At 32.9% G+C, this 20,765-nt stretch overlaps 1 protein-coding gene across 1 annotated transcript; it reads right to left on the reverse strand.

The window, feature by feature from the left end:
* Window positions 1-11,890: 11,890 nt before the first annotated feature.
* On the reverse strand, window positions 11,891-14,280 carry LOC110874714 (F-box/kelch-repeat protein SKIP11). Its single transcript, XM_022123197.2, has 2 exons — window positions 14,156-14,280; window positions 11,891-13,251 (listed from the first exon to the last, which is right to left on the reverse strand). The coding sequence occupies exon 2, from the start codon at window positions 13,197-13,199 to the stop codon at window positions 11,976-11,978; it is 1,224 nt and encodes a 407-aa protein (XP_021978889.1). The 5' UTR covers window positions 13,200-13,251; window positions 14,156-14,280; the 3' UTR covers window positions 11,891-11,975.
* Window positions 14,281-20,765: the final 6,485 nt, after the last annotated feature.

Raw genomic sequence — 20,765 nt, forward strand, 5'->3', positions numbered from 1 at the left:
GACTAGGTGCTCCAAGCTAATCCATCCACCAACTTACTCTCAGAACCCCAAGTTCAAGACTTGTAAAACCGTGAGTATACTCGATCCCTTTTTCCCCTTTACACTTTGGGATGCAACATGTATGATTATGCAAACAACTTTTAAACTTAAACGCAACATACTTTATCCATGATCAAAACGTGAAACTAATGTGAATATTTGCTATGCTCGTATGCTCTATGAACGCTTTGGAACGTTATATGCTCATTAACTTTGCTCGCCCACCTTAACAATTATAGCGCTATAGGATTAACGCCATGCCCGTTATACTTTTGGGTATTGTTAAGTTAAACTTTACCACCCCACTAAACTTTTGGGATTAGGCTTTTTATGCGTTGTATTCTTGGGTTTGATCATATTGTACGCCAAAATTGCATGCTAGTAATCACACATAATGTAACATGTTGGATTGGAGTTTTTATTCTATTATGCTATGTAGTCAAACTTGTATACTCGCCTTTGCTTTTGCATTGAACTCTATTTTAATACATGTTGCAGGTTAATTGATGAAGTATGGACAAATGATGAAACGAGATTTAGGGTGGACTAGATACACACCTAGATTAATCTATCTTATATTGTTATGTTTTGTTATGAAACAATGTTGTTATTTTTAATTGAATCTTGTATGACATTTAGTATTGAAATGAAATTTGAATTTGATTAAATATTGTCACATAGTGTTATGAAGTCTCTAGCAATCTATACACACTTCGTCTCATCCCGATGTTTCCGCCATCGGTTGGGGTGTGACAACCCCGAATCCCTCCCAATAAATCCTGATTGCCTACGACACTGATGGTTTAGAATGCGAAAATTAACAATATAAATAACTACAAATCAAACTCACAATCACCATAGTAATATAATCACAATGACCAAATTACTATCCCATAAATAACATAAACAATAACAATCATTCAATTCGAAACCTTACAATCTGAGGGAAAACATACAAGAACTTAGCCACACATTGTTCTGATTATCACTTCAATTCCGGTGTTCATATGAATCAAAGATGGAAGAGCAATGATAGAAACATCCAAAATGATGTTTTGTCACCCTAAATTCGCCCCCAAAATATTTCTGAACGAAAACCAATGATAAGGATGATCAAAAGTCACAACCACCAACAATTAAAAAGGAGTTACAAAATTTGTGTCTGGCTCCACCGTAAGCTACGGTGGTCTTCAAATGGCCTACAGTGATTTCTTTCTATCTTACGGTGGGAACTTTTGTCAGGGTCTACCGTAGCTTACAGTAGCTATCATAAGCTACGGTAGGCCTCAGCTAAGAAAGTTTGTTTTCTTCATAACTTTCTTGTTTCAACTCCGTTTTTTTCGTCATTTTCGCCCACGTTCTCGTAATTTCATCCTTTATCTTGTTATCCTCTTAATTATTCAATTCCAATAAATTATTTTATTCATTTATGCTCCGTATTCCGTATTGTTAAGAAACCAATGGGGTTATATTACCACTTACCGGTAAGTATGACCGACTTGTTTTAAGGGTTTCTTATTTCTAGCTTCTTTTCCTGAATAATACATGGTTTAAAGAGAACAAAAAAAAAACAAAATGTTCATGGCATTCGTGGACCCACCACGGATACTTCGTATGTAAAGTTGATCCCCACGAACTTATAGGTAACAGATCTTGTCATCATCATACCGAAAGTGTCTAATTATTTGATTTCACAACAAATACGAGGCTTCAAATAGACGAAAGTATAAAGTATTCTTTTTTCCTTCTTTTTAGGCTGGATACAGATCTAAAAGAACTTCCTCAGCATAAGAATGAAATGTAGCGTTCTTAAACACATAAATGGGAGCTAGCTGGTTGAATGTTTTAACAACTAATAATTCAACAAAATAACTAGTATTATGCAGCAAAACCATATATGGTTCATTTCAGTATCTCACAATAATAAATATAGGATGATGTATAACATTTAACATACAAAAATTTAAAATGATGTTACGTGTGTACAATTACTTATCTAATCAAAGGATCAATAAAATCTCCTCAAAGTTGATTGACAAATGAAGTTCTAATCCTTACACATTAAGTACAAGGGTGGGTTCTGTAAATAGTTATTAGTAAGTTTAAGTTGTGATTTAGATTAGTTATACAAGTGTGAGGACTAAAAGAGATCACGCGAAATATTATAACCTACATCTGAAGGGAAGGGACATCTTCCTAGAGACACGTCGATTCAATATGGCGCCAATCATCATACATCTCCAAAGGTCACGATGTTTCATCAGAAGACACAACCTTTCATTCGCACCTTTTCGTTTCTTACAAATAGGGTTGTTTATTCATTCATAATCATCACATGTACAAAACATTCGGTTTATATTCAAGTTCGATTCATGTTCTAGAGATCAAAGATCATTCTGGGCAACAATTGGTATCAGATCACTAGGCTCTAGGCATTGGGAATCGCAAGGCAATGAATCGTAGGAAGTCATTCGCAATCATCTTTCATCGATTTTATTTTTCATTAGCAAATTAGTTTTTGGTTCAGGAGTCGAACCAGGGTTCTGTTTGAAATCTAGGGTTTTGAGGGGTTATAGTGCGAATAAGATAGTCAAGAATTCGGTTAATACACGTTGTGGTTATACGTGGGTTAAAGATTTAAAAGTTTATTGAATTCAAGAGAATTGAATTTTACCGGTACAGTTGGTTCATATTCGTTGTCAGGAAATTATAGAAACAAGAAAGTAAGGGTTGTGAGAATTCGAAGTTAGCAATTAGATTAGGGTTCGTGAGTGTGTCCAACCAAGTATAGGACACAGAACACGGTTGTTTTGTTTTGTTTTGTTTCGTTTGGACTGCCAGGAAGAATCAGAATTTAATTCGGTGGTTATACGCTATCAGTTCTATTCGTGGGTGAAGGTGTGAAGGCCAAAAGGTGTTAATGAATATGAAGAACCAAGAATTTATCAATACAGGAATAAAGAAACAGAAAATTCAGGTTTGTCCGTCTCAATGTGAATTTTGTATTTGTATTGATAGTCATAGTATAGAAAAAGAAAATTGAGCGAGTCAATTGGGAAGAAGAAGATCAAGTGAGTCGATCGTATAGGAAAAGTCAATGAAGAAGGAATCATTCAAGTGATTTGAAGTGTGTTGTTCGAAGACTCAAGAAGTCGATGATTGTTGATCGTTGTTTTTGGTTACTTTTCCCATACGAAAGCAATACGAATTGAAGGCGAGAGGCTAAAAATTTTTACGTAGACTCCAGTTACCAAGTGACTGTTAGGAGTGGTTTTTTTTCAACCAGAAACAAAGTGCTATGCATAATAGAAAAGGTAGGTACAGTAAATGCAAAGAAACACCGTGTTGCAACGAATGCAGAAAAGGGAAAATTGATGCAGTGAATATAGGAAACAAGAAAAGAAATTGTTGCTGCAGTGAATGCAAAATTGGAAACATTAAATGCAGAAAAAGTTGAAGTTATTGAAACAATGAATACCATTGGTGAGACATCAAAAAAACGTTTGTCTGATTCGGACCCGTGTGGAAGAGGGTAGTCAATTTGTGAGGAGTCGAAGAAACGAAGAACCGTGTGATGCAGAGACAACTTATGAAGGTACAATAAACTAATCCAGTAAGTGGATCAGGTAGAAGTGAAGAATCTATATGGAATCAATCTTTATGAAGAAATCATTGTGAGAGACAACCATGAAGAGGATGTTTAATCTGTGAAGAAGAAGACACGTGTATCCAGTGACCGGGTCGGAAGAAAGAACTGTTGTGTGATACAACCACAAGAGACATCTGAGTGCATTAGGTTGTCTAAAAAATCTATGCGAGATGGTTTAATTCATGTGATATGATGGTGGGCAAGTTAATCAAGATCAGATGTAGTTCGTGTTGAGATAACTACACAAGAAGAGGTTCGTGTGATACAAATCAAGTTCGGTCAAGACTAGTGTGAAACAAAATGTTCGTGTGAGGCAAGGTTCATGAGAAACATTGTTAGTGAGGAACAAGGTTTTTGAGGAGCAAGGTTCACGAATAATAAGATCCATGTGAAGTGTTGGATACTAAGGAGATTCGAGAAGATAAAGCTGCTTGGAGTTCAAGTCTACAACAACTCAAGGATGTTCGTGATTAGGGGGTGAATGAAGTTCTAATCCCTACACATCCTAAGTACAAGGGTTTATTTTGTTAATAATTATTATTTGGCTTAAGTTGTGAATTAGATTAGTTATACAAGTGCGATGATCGAAAGCGATCAAGCCAAAGATTATAACCTACATCTAAAGGGAAGGGAGATCTTCCTGGAGACATGTCGCTTCAATATGGCGGCAAATATCAGACATCTCCAAAGGTCACGATGTTTCATCAGAAGACACAACCTTTCACTCGCACCTTTTCGTTTCTTATAAATAGGGTTGTTTATTCATTCATAATCATCACATGTACAAAACATTCAGTTTATATTCAAGTTCAGTTCATGTTCTAGAGATCAAAGATCATTCTGGGCAACAACAAACACAAGTCGGAACACTTAATGATTAATGACTAACTATAATTATTCACGAACAAGTTACTGCTCATGTATGGGAAAGAATTTTAGAGATAAAATGAGAGATATGTGTATCATTAAAAGGAGCATGAAACGCATGATACTTTAAATGGTGGTGTGGCCAACCTGCACGAGATATGTCACTTGTCTTGCAATAGTGACCGGTTGCAAGTCATGTGTTGCCACAGTTTTATATGTATACATACATACATACATACATACATACATACATACATACATACATACATACATACATACATACATACATACATACATACATACATACATACATACATACATACATACATACATACATACATACATACACACATACACACATACACACATACACACATACACACATACACACATACACACATACACACATACACACATACACACATACACACATACACACATACACACATACACACATACACACATACACACATACACACATACACACACACACACAGACACACACACAGACACACACACAGACACACACACAGACACACACACAGACACACATACATACATACAGACACACATACATACATACATACATACATACATACATACATACATACATACATACATACATACATACATACATACATACATACATACATACATACATACATACATACATACATACATACATACATACATACATACATACATACATACATGCATGCATGCATGCATGCATGCATGCATGCATGCATGCATGCATGCATGCATGCATACATACATACATACATACATACATACATACATACATACATACATACATACATACATACATACATACATACATACATACATACATACATACATACATACATACATACATACATACATACATACATACATACATACATACATACATACATACATACATACATACATACATACATACATACATACATACATACATACATACATACATACATACATACATACATACATACATACATACATACATACATACATACATACATACATACATACATACATACATACATACATACATACATACATACATACATACATACATACATACATACATACATACATACATACATACATACATACATACATACATACATACATACATACATACATACATACATACATACATACATACATACATACATACATACATACATACATACATACATACATACATACATACTATTTGAAATAACTCACTTGTCTAACTTTACGCAATAAATGCTTGTGTCACTTTTTATACACTTTGTTTCTTTTCCGTGGTTTGTGCTTATTTTATGAATATTTACATTTCAACCCCCTTTATAGTCGATCTCTAATTGTTTATTGTTTATATGTATTAGTTTGTAACATGGTAATGAATAGTATCATTTTTTTTTATTTTGTGGCCTTTTTTTATTCTGTAACAAAATTTTGGTTTTTTTTACCATTTTGTCACAAAAGTTAAACAAGTTTAGTTTTTTATTACTTTTTATTTTACGTTTTTTTCTGGATTTTATTGTCGTTCGGTTGCTACTTAATACGGTGTTTAGTGGTCATACTTGGTCCCTCGGGTTTTTTACCCCCTCAACTTTCTAAACGTGTCGGTATAAATTCAACTTCATCTACTTTTTACATAACATGACTCACTTGGTGTTAAAAATGTGGTTTTACATTACATTTTTTCTCGGTTTTGCTTGTCGTTTGGTTGCTACTTAGCACGGTTTTTACGCCTCTAACCCCGTAACGCTAATAGCATGGTTTTACGTCTCCGCCCGCAACGCGGGGACTTAAGACTAGTTGGTACAAAAATATAGACATGTAGGAAGATTGATTTTGTTGCATTAACCCAACTAATTTTTGGCGAGCGTCTTTTGTTGTTTAGTTTATGTTTACATGTGTTTCGAAATCACTACGAGCGTATTACGCATGGAATAGCTGACAAGAATGTAAAGAAAATATAGAAAAAAAAACACTAAAAGATAACCAAAAGAAAATCAACCAAAAAAGTCGTATGGTATTGATGTTGTTTGTATGAAACCTGTGGTCAGAGATGAGCAAATGGTACTACCTACCGGTACCGAATTTCTCGAACCAAAGGATCTTAAGTACCAATTCGGTACGACTTTTGGCGTTCCTAGTACCGGTTCGCTACCGGTTTTTACCTCATATATCGGTACCGTAACTGGTATTTTCAGTACCAGTACCGATTCAGAATTGGTTGCCACCGAGCTCATCCCTACCCCTAAAACTAAAAAAAGAAATCATTAAAAGTCAAAGAAAATAAAAAAAAAGTTGCATGATACCGTTATTGTACGTACGGTACGGTACCCGTGATCAGGGATGAGCAAATGGTACCGAGAAGCAGTACCGAATTTTTTCAAACTAAAAGATTTTCAAAATCAATATGATACCAACTTTTGGTGTTTTCTGTACCAGGTTGGTGTCGGTTTTTATCTTCATGTATCCATAACCATACCGGTATTTTCGATACCAGTATCGATTGACATAAGGTTATCTAACTTAAAAAGTAAAGAAAATAATAAAAGTATTAAAAAACTAAATATATTATTATAACATTTAAAACACTATTCATTGGCTTCTATTTTTAATATATATTTTTAGTTTTAATTTTAATATATATATATATATATATACTAGTATTAAGCACCCGTCGCGTTGCAGCAGGGGCCTATAACTGTGCTAAATAGCATCAATGTCACACCACCGCGATCGACCACCAACATTGAATTTGCGGCGTTTTAATGCTAAGAAATTATATTGTAACGTAAAACACAGAAGATAATAACTAAGTTGATATAGGACCTGTATATTTTGATGAACCCGTCAAAAGGGAAAAAAATAGACAACGTAAAAACGCTGAACAACACACGCAAGTTGCATCGTGTTAACTCATAAAACTTAGAACGAAGCGTAAAATGAAACATAAAAACGTTATACTACACACGCACGTTGTGCCGTGCTAACTCACAAAATTTAGAACGAAGCGTAAAGCGAAAAAATTAGCGAAAGATGAATATGGAACCAAAGTTGAAAGTAAAAAAATTGTGAGGTTAAATTTGAAAAGATGAAAAGTTTTGGGTTAAAAGTAGAAATTAAAATAGGTTTGGGCTATAAGTAATTTTTCAAATACTTTTGGACTAAAACTAAAAAATCCAATTTTTTTTTAAAGACTCCCCAAGCATTAGTTACAACACCTAGATGCATATATGAGTTGCTAATTTATGGTATTTAAATTAAATGGCACAAATTAGCTTCCGAATAAAATGTTAATATTATCAATGGCACAAATTAGCTAGCCAATAAAAATGTCAATATTATCAATATTTGTTTACCTTTAAAAGTAATAACTATATTAGAATCTCGTGTATTATATGGGTTGAACAAATGTAATTTTATATATTAAATAATAAAAAAATTATATCTTATGAACCTCGTATATTGTACGTGATAAATAAATGCACCAAATAATAAAAAAATTATATCCTTAAAAAACCTTGTGTATTACACGTGTTGAATAAATCTAATTTTACATAGCAAATGATAAAAAAGTTATATCTTTAAAAACTTTGTGTATTACACGGGTTATATAAATGTAACTTTGTATAGTAAATAATAAAAAAAAATATTTTTAAAAACCTCGCGTTTTACACGAGTTGAATAAATATAATTTTGTATACCAAATAATAAAAAAGAAGTAATATTTTTACAAATTAGGATAACATTTTAATATTAATTTATTATGACAAGATTTAATATTAATTTCTTATTTATTAAGTTAATATAAGATAAGTATAGATTTGAGGATACCTTCAATGAATGACATGACCTCGTATCTTTAAAAAACCCGTGTATAGTCGGGTTGAAAAATCTACCAAATAATAAAAAAATTATATCCTTAAAAGACCCTGTGTATTACACGTGTTGAATAAATCTAATTTTACATAGCAAATGATAAAAAGGTTATATCTTTAAAAACTTCGTGTATTATACGGGTTATATAAATGTAACTTTATATAGTAAATAATAAAAAAATACTTTTAAAAACCCCGCGTTTTACACAAGTTGAATAAATATAATTTTTTATTCCAAATAATAAAAGAGAAGTTATGTTTTTAACAAATTAGGATAACATTTAATATTAATTTACTATGATATGATTTAAAATTAATTTATTATTTATTAAGTTAATATAAGATAAGTATAGATTTGAGAATACTTCAGTGAATGACACGACGTCGTATCTTTAAAAAACCCGTGTATAGTCGGGTTGAAAAAATCTACCAAATAATAAAAAAAATTATATCATATATTACACGTGTTGAATAAATCTAATTTTACATAGCAAATGATGAAAAAGTTATATCTTTAAAAAGTTCGTGTATTACACGGGTTATATAAATGTAACTTTGTATAGTAAATAATAAAAAAATTTATATTTTAAAAACCTCGCGTTTTACACGAGTTGAATAAATATGATTTTGTATACCAAATAATAAAAAAGAAGTTATATTTTTAATAAATTAGGATAACAATGAATATTAATTTATTATAATAAGATTTAATATTAATTTATTATTTATTAATTAAGTTAATATAGATTTGAGGATAACTACAATGAAAGACATATGTCTAAAAGTTGGTTTCTTTTATTATAGTAGATAGAAGATATAATATAATTCTTAGGAATTAAGTTTAATTTTCTAATCCTTACGGTCCTATGCATTAGTGTCATTAAGTTGAGATTTTTGTAATTAATGATGAATTTCTTGGACATGAAGTCGGGTCTAGAAAAAAGCAAAAAAATTGCCAATTTTATGCTAATCTCAAAAGCCAAATTTAGAATATTAATAAAAGAAAGCATTTGTGTTTGCTTTATTGAATAAAAGCTTTATAGTAACTGAAATTGTTCAAGTGAATTTGTTATTCACTATAAAAATTTCTACATACTTATGCATAATGAATTTTAGGTATGTAAGCAAATGTGTGAAAAAGAGTAATATGTTATGACTATTTCTTTTCAAATAATGTTTGTGAAAAACTAGAAGAGAAAAATGCCTGGATAGTCCCTGTGGTTTCGCATTTTTCACCTATAGTCCCTAACTTTCTAAAACTACCTGAATAGTCCCCAACTTTTCATTTTTTGTTCCCGGATAGTCCCTGGGTCTAACTTCAGTTTGTTTTCTCTGTTAAGTGGGTGTGAAATTACAAAAATACCCTTTCCTTTAAAAGGCCAAACCACAGGGACTATCCGGGCATCTTCTACACTTTTAGAGAAAAACCCACCACCACACTTTCCGGCAAACTTTTCCGGCGAAATTAATTTCCGGTGACTTTAAATCTTGAACGCGAGTTATTCCGGCACCGCCGCCTTTCCGGTGAACTGACTTCGACCAAAACCACCACCCATAATTGCATGAATATGTAAGTTGAGCAGTAACCAAGAATGAACTTTGTTGGGTAAATGCTTGCATATGTTCGGAGATCGTCTCTGATAAAACCAATACCAGATTTAAACATATCATAATAATGTATCATGTATATTAAGCTTTCCATACTCAGCTGCAGGCATAGTAAGATAAATGCAAAACAATCCAACAGTAAAAACCAAAAACACACTCAACGCAACCGTAAACTCCCATCCGGTTAGCGGATACCGGCCATCCAGTTTAGCACCTGCAGGCTTCTTACTGGTAGGTGAATCTTCAGCAGCAGCAGTCTCTTCATCCTTCATTAACCTTCCAGTATCCACCACCAAACTCCTCGGTGCCGCCATTGATAACAATTAAAAACAAACAATTAACAGTTAGTAATACATTGATTGGATGAAGCTAGGGTTTGTGGGGGTGAGATTTCGAGGTTAGATATGGAATTATAGATGATGAATGAAATTGGGAGTGTTGATGAACCCTATAATGAATTGAATTGAAGTGAATTGGATTTAGGGGTCAATGGTGGTGAGATTTCGTGAACAGTGATGGGTGGTGGTTTTGGTCGAAGTCAGTTCACCGGAAAGGCGGCGGTGCCGGAATAACTCACGTTCAAGATTTAAAGTCGTTGGAAATTAATTTCGCCGGAAAAGTTCGCCGGAAAGTGTGGTGGTGGGGTTTTTCTCTAAAATGTAGAAGATGCCCGGATAGTCCCTGTGGTTTGGCCTTTTAAAGGAAAGGGTATTTTGTAATTTCACACCCACTTAACAGAGAAAACAAACTGAAGTTAGACCCAGGGACTATCCGGGAACAAAAAATGAAAAGTTGGGGACTATTCAGGTAGTTTTAGAAAGTTGGGGACTATAGGTGGAAAAATGCGAAACCACAGGGACTATCCGGGCATTTTTCTCAAACTAGAAAGAAAATAAAGTTAACTTTACTATAATTTCTTTTTTTAATCGTAAGGCATAACGCGTGTGAAACTCTTTGGAGCTTGATTTGACAGAGGTGATGATTAGGGATCGAGTCTATTCAGCGTTAGGCTTAAACATATAGGTTTGTGCTCACTCCTCTCGAGGTTTTTTTTTTTTTTTTTTTTTTTTTTTTTTTTTTTTTTGGTGGGGGTATGATTACTCACATGGTTTTTGGTGTTTTTTGAAACCTTTTTGCCATTTGAGTGATCCGCTATATGAGAAAGCAGAGTAGTGATGATTGGACAGGTGATAGTTAGGTGGTTGTGATAATCCGCTATCTAAGACAGCAGAAAAAACTGATGATCCGCTATCTAAGATAGCAGATGTGGTGTGGAATCAAAATATATGTGCTAGAAGTGCATCAAAGGGCTTGTAGCCTAGTTATTATCAAGTTGTAATGAAAAATGTCCTTTTATTTAAGTCCCACTGTGAACAAAAGATGCAAATTAATGAGAAGGATTAGTGGGTGTGTGAGTTAACATTTCTATAAAAGAAGTGTTTGCACTTCTTAGCACCGTGTTATATGCTCTTCAACTATATATCTGATTCAGTCAAACTTTCATTAATTTTATTATTTATGTCATATAATCAGTCATTAAAAAACTTTTTATGTCATGATCCTTTATTTGTTAATTCACAATCACCTGTCTTGTCTATCCAAATGAAGCATATATTCACATTACATTACTATTTACATTACATTACTGTTTGAAGGTTTTCTATGTGATGTCATGGTTGTAAAACAGTAAACACAGAATTTTGTTTTCCCCAATTTTTGATAACTTATTTAGTTTCTCTAGTAAATTTATATCTTAAGATTTGTTTTTAAAAACTATCGACCCTTGCAAAATAAAGCATATTTTATTAATGAGACAAGTAAACATAACTCTAAACAATCCCACTCTACCAGCCACACATCTTATTTTCGACCTCAACCGCTAAAATAGAAAACTACTTGAGATCATGAGTCAAATCTCGAGTTCAACAACCCATGATAGCACAATTGTAAACAAAGTTGTCAGACTGTTTCCGACCAATCCTGGTCCACTGTGGTGGTCCTTCTTTCGGGGCCCATGAATGTATTTCAACATGAGCATAGTCCCCATGTGCCCAACGACCACCAACAATAATCACCCGATCCCCACACCCTCTAAACGCAATTCCCCACCCACACATATTATCTGCACTTTCAGGTAACCTGCCTATACTCTCCCACACTTTAACATTCTTATCATACTTCTTCACTTCCATCACCTCACAATCAGCAGCATACAACTCATTATCAACCACCGCGAGGAGCGGTGGCGCCATCGAACCACCACCACCACCAGTCCACATGTCGGGAATCACTCTCCACGTCTTAGCCACCGGATCATATTCTTCTCCGCATGACAATGGCTTCATATCCTCCCCGCCACACCCGCCGATCACATAAAACTTATCGTCCATAAACACACCCGAACTCATTTTTCTCGGCTTAAGCAGGCTGGGAAGCGCCTCCCACACTCCAGACTCGCTGTCATAACTCTCAACTGTGTCCACGATCTTTCCGTTTGCATTAACGCCTCCTGCGAATATCGCGATTGTTCCAAGGCTTGCAGACCCAAATAAGCATCTTGGTTTGTTCATTGTTGGCCCCTCTGACCATGAGTTTGATAGCAGGCTGTATTTGTACACAGCCTGACCTGAAACATGTTTGCCTAGAACCAAAAGGTCTGTCCCAACCCCCATGGACTCTTTATCCGAATACGCGAAGCATGTATCACCGCTGTTTATCATCGGCAGATGCATCCATTTCTTGCCAACTGGATCAAAAGCCTCCCATTTCAACATGTGGCAAGAAAAATAAACCCAATGTTCTACGACTTTATTCTTGCTTCTTGCTTTGTAGATCTCACCACTCCTGATGAGATCATGAAAGCTCCTGTTTAATGATGCAACAGAAGCATAGCTGAATCGAGGGCAATGGGTGAGAATCTTGATCGAATTCTCACGGCCAACGGCTTGGATCAGTGTGTTCTTCTTCGATGGCTCATGTGAGATCAAGCATAGGTCCAGATCATCGATATAAGCTAATGTGAGTTCAAGATCATCATCAGTATCATCTTCCATTGGCATCTTTTCTAGTTGAGATGCTAGTGTCTCCATCTCATCATCGCTTATATGATGAAAACTGCTTGATTCTTGGCTATGATTCTCCGACATGTTTTCTTGATTTTTTATTGCACAAAATCTTGTTGCTTGTTTCTTTGATCACCTACAAGATTACAACTGAAAGCTCGTTAACATATATATCATAATCGCTAGAAAAAAAAAGGTATCTAGTAATGTATAATTAATTAGTTATCATATGAAGAAAGCATAATAATTAAGAATCTATGAGCAAAATTGATATTCTTTTTGTTGTTCTTTTCCTATTATAAATTTCTTTTTTTTTTTAATGAGGAATTCGTCTGTAATAATCTCATCTCAATCTTATAGGCCATTAATAATCCTAGCTCAGAATATTTTCTCCATCAGTCCCACATTTCACCTATTTTTCCTACAATGGTTTCCCGTTAAAAAAACTAAACGGAGTTAAGTTTTTTTCCAAATTACAAACAGATTTTTTAGGGCTTTTGATCAGAACGATGATACGAGTCCCTTGATGTAAAACTTACTTCGAAATGGTGGTCCAAGTGATTTGATTTTGGTTAATTGGAAATTTAAACACCGCAATTGAAGCGTCGTTTTGATCGTTTGGAGCACCGTTTCGAGGCAAGTTTTACATCAATGGACTTGTATCGTCGTTCTAATCAAAAGCGTCGTTTTGATCGTTTGGAGCACCGTTTCTGAGGTGAGATTATTAATGGCCAATAAGGTCTAGGTGAGATTATTACAGGCCAATTTCCCCTTTTTAATTGAAACAAGGTCCAGTAACACCAATTAACTAAAATTTATACAAGAAAAGACACAAAATGAAAGAATATAATTACATAAGTACACAATAAACTAACAACATCAAAAAAAAAGTTATGATGGTTGATGTAACACAAATACATCTATAAATAGAATTACACAATCAGATATGATATCCTGAATGCAAGATCAATCAAATAGTAGGAGACACACCTATACGATTTATAATTGAATATTTTAGGAATTTGGAAAATGCAACTTACCAATTCGATAGGACAAAATATAAAATTTTACCCAAAGTATGCTGTTACCCTTTGCAACTTCTCTTCTTTGCGTTTTCTTTCTGAAATTTACACATCGGATGGGAATTTAGAGTATTAGTCGGCGAGGAGAGAGCATTATAAAAGAACAATGATGAGGATTTGAGTTGTAATATTTTACAACAAAACTCCTCTTATGGATAACTTCGATTATTCATCAACTAGTTACGACTTATATACACAAAAAAAAGCTAAAAAGAAAGAAAGTGCGGTGTGGGTATCTTTAGAGGTGGCATGAGAGGCGTGATACTGACCTGGCCCACTTACGCGAGATACGCCACTTGTCTTGAAAAGGTGATTCGCAATAGGCCAATTGTACATTGCCACGTCTATTGTTGTATATTTATACGCATTATATCTGTGTGCGAAAAACCGTGTCTACAATATCTATATGCTTCTGTATTTAAAAGTCGGTTTTTACGCTTTATTAAGTTTCACTTTGTGACTCTAAGTCATGAGTTTCTCACATTTCAACCCCCAACCCACCTTTTGTACAAAGTACATATATTTAGATTGGCTTTCTAACAACCAATACTTAATGATTACGTTTTATGTTCTAACTATACGTTACAATTTTATAGTCTTTATGTAACTGAATTTAAAGTTTTACAAGGGGTAATGAATCTCCTGATATAAAGCATTACAACAACTTTTAAGCGGACGTTATATAAAGAAAAAAAGAGTGCAAGAGAGGGAGAAGGGATCATAAGAAATAAAGAAAGTCTAAAAAATATTTCAGAACTTAAGAAAACCACTATTAACCAAGAATTTCTTTATTTTATTTTTCAATTATTTTTAAATGTTATTGATCTTTTACAACAAAAAATTTACACTTGGTCAAAAACAATTCAAATTCAAAAAAATTTTCTACACTTATCATTATTATTCGAATACAATGTTAGAAATTTAAATTACACGTTTAAATTTACGTGAATTCATAAATAAAGAAAATTTAAACATGTGTAAGTTTGACAGTTACACATGTGTAAATCTGTTATATTTACACATGTGTAAAAAACCTAAAAAGAGTGATTTTGAAAGAAGAAATGAATTATTTGATGTTATATCTTAATTACAATGAGGTTTGTATTAAAAAATTGGTTTTGATTGGTTTTTTCATTCGTTCTCATGGTTCTCGCAATATTTAGCATTCTCAAGATAACCCTCCCCTATATATATAGGGGATGGATCATGAGAAAAGTAGTTTAAATGAAAAAAAATAAAAAAAATTAACTAAAAAAGCCTAAAAAACATACCAATTTTTTTCATTTTTTTATAAAAAATCGCTATTCTTTATGCATGGAAAAAATTTTTCAAAAAAACTTTTGTTTTGTTGTATTACACATGTGCACTATTACGGATATAGTGCACATGTGTAGTACACATATAATACACATGTGCAGTACAACAAAAAAGAATTTGAAAAATTTTTTATATATAAAAAATAGCGATTTTTTATTAAAAAATTGTAAAAAAAATTGGTATGTTTTTTAGCTTTTTTAGGCTTTTTTGGTTAGTTTTCTAGTTTTCTCATTTAGATGTAGTTTTCTCATGATCCTCTCCATATATATATATATATATATATATATAGGGGATGGTTCAAATGAAAATCACTTTTATTGTGAAAACTCGAAAACTAATTAAAAAAAGCCTAAGAAACACACAAAAAAAAAAAATTTTTCAATTTTTTTTATAAAAATCGCTGGTTTTTATATATAAAAAAACTTTTTTTCAAAAAAAAAAAATTTGTGTAGTGCACATGTGTAATACTACATATGTGTATGTGTACTACACATGTGCACTACACAAATTTTTTTTTTTTTTTGAGAATTTTTTTATATAAAAAAAACCTGCGAATTTTGATTTGCAAAAAAAAAAAAAAAATTTGTATGTTTTTTTGGCTTTTTTTAATTAGTTTTCGAGTTTTCACAATAAAAAGTGGTTTTCATTTGAACCTTCCCCTATATATATATATATATATATATATATATATATATATATATATATATATATATATATACCTTGTTTGAGATACTGATATGTAACGTCATGAGACACGTATAACATTTTTTACGATGCTAGTATTTTAGATAAAGAAATGAAAAAAATAAAATAAAGAATTGATTAGTTGATAGTGATTTTCAAGTTTTTAGTGGAAATATAATCAAATATTAGCTAGAAAACCTACACATGTATAAGTCATGATATATTATATATATTACTTACACATAACCTATATATGTATATAAAAGGTTAAATTAAAAAGACGTGAACAAATTAGTTTGATGGATTACATGCATATAACAACCCAAATATTAAAAAAACTACTTATAAAAAACAAATTCAAGAATGTTCTTTTTGTATATATTTTTTATTACGTTTACTCTAATACTTAAATATGTAACAATTGTATTTTTTTAATAACATTTTTATATAATATTCAACATAATTTACTATTTTAATAAATTATATGGTCCCAAAGTTTTGAAAGTAACGGAATTGTTGTTGCAAGGAGGGAAATGTAGGTGTGATAAAGAATCTATATCAAGTTAACCCAAAGTTTAATACAAATATAATAGTTATTGGTTTGTAATCAAATACAAAGGCTTCTAAAAGTAAGAAGTCGTACAAAGGGTATTGACGTGAGGTCGAAGACTCACTCAAAAATAATCCAAAGACACTAAATAGCTAGTGGTAAATAGGTATCTAACACATGGAGTTCGTGGAAAATATACTATCTAAGTAGTTTGCAAATTACTAGAATTAAAAGTAAATTGCAAAAATTAATCTCGTAGTTTTGGTTTTTTTTGTTTGTAAAACTAAAATTAACTAAAAAGCACTTAACAAGATTTTGATTCAGAGACGAGGGGATATGTTATCCCTGTAACACCCTTATTATTATTTAACGGTTTTCGTATAGTTTACGAAAATAAACGGGTAATTATGATTTCAAATACATTGAAAATACGGGTTCATTTAAAACTTTTACAGAATTATAACTATACAACATAACATGTGTAAGTTCGTCATTTAACATAACAACGACACATAGTGCGGAAGCTTGTATATTGATCGTGTTCGGTTCTTCGTTGAGCTTGATCAGCGTCCGGCATCCCAAGATATACCTACATTTCATAAACCATGAAATGAATTAGTCATACATAGTTTAAAACGTGTCTAAACGAGTCCGGGAAGCGAAACTTATTAAAATACAAATTTTTCGCCGAAACAGGGCGCTGTCGCGCCACGCGCCGGCACCACCTTACTCCCTCACGTGGCGCGGGGGAGGGCGTTTTCCAGCAGGTCCGTATCTGGGACCTGCATTTTCCAGCCATACCAGTTTTTACGGAAATGACCATAACTTATTCGTTATCGATCCGTTTTACCCGATTCTTTTTCCTACGCGCTTGTAATTTAATTCTCCATCTTGTGGAGTTAAAATTCAACATGCAAACTAATAAAATTCTGAATCTTTAAGCATTCGGCTTATTAAAAAATCAATATTTTGACCCGTTTATATTTAAGACCTCTAAACTTGTTTCTAGTTGTTCATAAATCATAAACCAAAGTATTTAACTCAAAATCTCTATCTTGGATTTATAATTCTTGTGAATTACGCGACAAACACCCACGTTACATGCGTAATTCATTTTGACCCGTTCCGAAGATTTAAACCTTCCAAGTTTAAATCTTTCCCTTTTGTTATGTACAATCCACTTTATACTTATCTATAACTTACATTATCATAATTCATGTTCTTAAACGACTCATAAAGACCGCTTACCCGGTTTAGCGTTCATGGGTATTTTGGTCAATTTCAGTCCCTCATTTTACAACGAAGGGCTTTTACTAATATTTGACCAACATATTACTTCTAACTATAATTTAAAATATGCGTACATGGCTCGGGTCAAGTATGACCCCTTTTAATACCTTGCTTTAATGATTTTGCTAATTCATAGCAAATGCAAATCTCCGTAAGCCGTTCTTATCCTGTGAGCATTAGACTCAACAATACTTATTAGTCGCTATTTGTCAAATGACACTAAAAATCGCCATTTAACCCGTTTGGTCTAAAGGACCAAACATTTTGCATTTGTATTTGAATGGTATATATTTACCATTTCGTTATTTAACCCATTTCGGCTTACGCCGTAGGGTATATTTTAACTTTATTTTACGTTTGTCGTCACTCAACTAATTACCATTTTATCCCCATCATTATTATGAGTTATCCCATAGGGAAACATTTCAAAATTCATTGTATGTTTGTCATTACATTACTATACCACCATTTACCCATTTTTACCATCCATTATGATTTTCCATCGTTTTTACTTATTCCGAGCCGTATCAACTACGTCGGAACCCCACATTTTAACCATTAGCTTAACATATTCGTAACCCTTATAACGTTTAAACATTCTACAAAAAAGGGTGTAAGTTTTACTTACTTCGCATCCAAATTACGCTTTCCTTTTCATACTTGCTCCGTTTGACCCGCTTCATTCCCAAGCCTCCATCTAGCTTGTCAAGAGTCAAACTATCATTATAATTCACAAGGTGGTTAGATTAGTCATTATAACCACGACTATTCCACCTTACGTATTTTCTATGTCAAAACTACTATTCGACTCCGTCCATGGTTAGTTTAACTCTTCAAATGTTAACTACCCTTAATTATATGATATGTGCATATAAGCTAAATCGACTTCATAATTAAAATTTGTATTACCCCACATCTCACGTAATTAGTCGAACTAGGAAATTACGCGTTTGATTCATAATTTCAACATATGAACATTGTGGGCATAATTTATAACATCAACAATCAAGTTTCGTATCACTGAAAATAGGCTGTTTTTGGTGACCTGTTTAACCTGTTTACAAGTCTTCAAAAATTATGATTTTTTTATGTGGCGTACCTCTTGGAGGGTTAGACCTTGTGTTAAAATTTTAAGATCTAACTCTTTATCAAAAACTCGTAAAAATTCATTTACTAAGCTGCAATCAGATTCCTCACTTCTGACTGCAGCTTACGGAAAAATTCATATAAAATTCCTCGTTTATCCGATTGACGAAATTCCAATTGGCGATTTTTGAAATCACTTAAATCTTTCTACAGTAAGAATTTGAGATCATAACTCAATTCCTAAATTGAGTTATGACATTCGTAATTGGCTGCAAATTCTGCCAGAAAACGCAGCTTGAACCTTTGATACGGAAAAATTCATAAAACGCTCAATTTTCGTCGAAAAAATGCGATTCCAGTGGGGTTTTAAAGATATTTCCTGGAATTACATTTTAGACTCAAGAAACACATGTTTTTATCACGTTTTGTCTAGGTTACAGCCAATACAAGTCGGCTGTAAATTCTGATCAAGAGCCGTTTGAATTCAGCTTTCAATTTAAGCATGTTCTTGACATCATAGCACTATTTTTTAGCAATCAAAAACCGTAAAAGCATCACATACACGAATTTAGTCAAAACCCACTTAGCACATGCAAGAGTAATCATCAAATCCCTAGTTTTAATACTAATTCATCAAGTTTTTCAACTAGGGTTTGTTTCTAAACATGAATTCATCCTAGTTTCACCCAAACATCAATCATTCAAGCTTGAATTTCGATTTTTATAAGTTCATCAAAAATATCAACTTCATAAATATCAACAATTCGACATACCTTATGATCCCCATGACTAGGTGATCGTTTCTATGTATTCATGCATCTGATTCGGGCTGGATTTGACCTTCAATTTGATGCTTTTGTTGAAATTAGGGTTAGACCCTTTTTCTTCTCCCCTGGTCGATCGAACTAGAACACACACTTATGTGTGTGTTTTAATTTTTTTTTTTTGTAAATGTTTTAACTAAAACATTTTCCTATTTACCCATCTTTAGCCCCTCATGTATTGGTTTGTTATTAAGTAGGCCACAACCTACTTATTTCTAGTAATGTTCTCTCTAATTAACTAGGTTTATTATTCCTAGTTAACTTAGTGGGTTCAGGAAGTTCCTAACCTGTCTTATTTTAAGTCCCGTTAACTTAGTCATTTTTACATACTTTGTTTTTATCAAAGTATTTATTTTCTTCTTTTTTTTTATTAACATCTAGTTGATTTATTTAAATCCTAATATTTATCGGGTAAATTTTTACCACTAACGGTATTTTACCCGTCATGAATATTAACGTGGTTTGACTACCAAACCCGTTTTTGGGGTGTTACACTCCCCCGGTTTCAGGTTTCTACGAATGATATGTTAAAGTTTAATTGGGATGAACTACATAGACATAGTTCGTAAATGCACGTTTGATTGTGATAAAAGGGGACTAAGTACTTGGAGTACAAGAACGCAAGGTAGTCACCCGATAGCCAATTTGATGTAGCCAACCCCGAATCCCTCCCAATAAATCCTGATTCCTACGACACCAAGAATAGATGGTTTAGAATGCGAAAATTAACAATACAAATAACTACAAATCAAACTCACAATCACCATAGTAATATAATCACAATGACCAAATTACTATCCCATAAATAACATAAACA

Source organism: Helianthus annuus, chromosome 9 (genome assembly GCF_002127325.2).
Source record: "Helianthus annuus cultivar XRQ/B chromosome 9, HanXRQr2.0-SUNRISE, whole genome shotgun sequence".
Taxonomy (NCBI): domain Eukaryota; kingdom Viridiplantae; phylum Streptophyta; class Magnoliopsida; order Asterales; family Asteraceae; genus Helianthus; species Helianthus annuus.

What these genes read in the sequence shown, in the direction of transcription:
- LOC110874714 (XM_022123197.2), bottom strand. Translation starts at nt 13,199, where the DNA reads ATGTCGGAGAATCATAGCCAAGAATCAAGCAGTTTTCATCATATAAGC.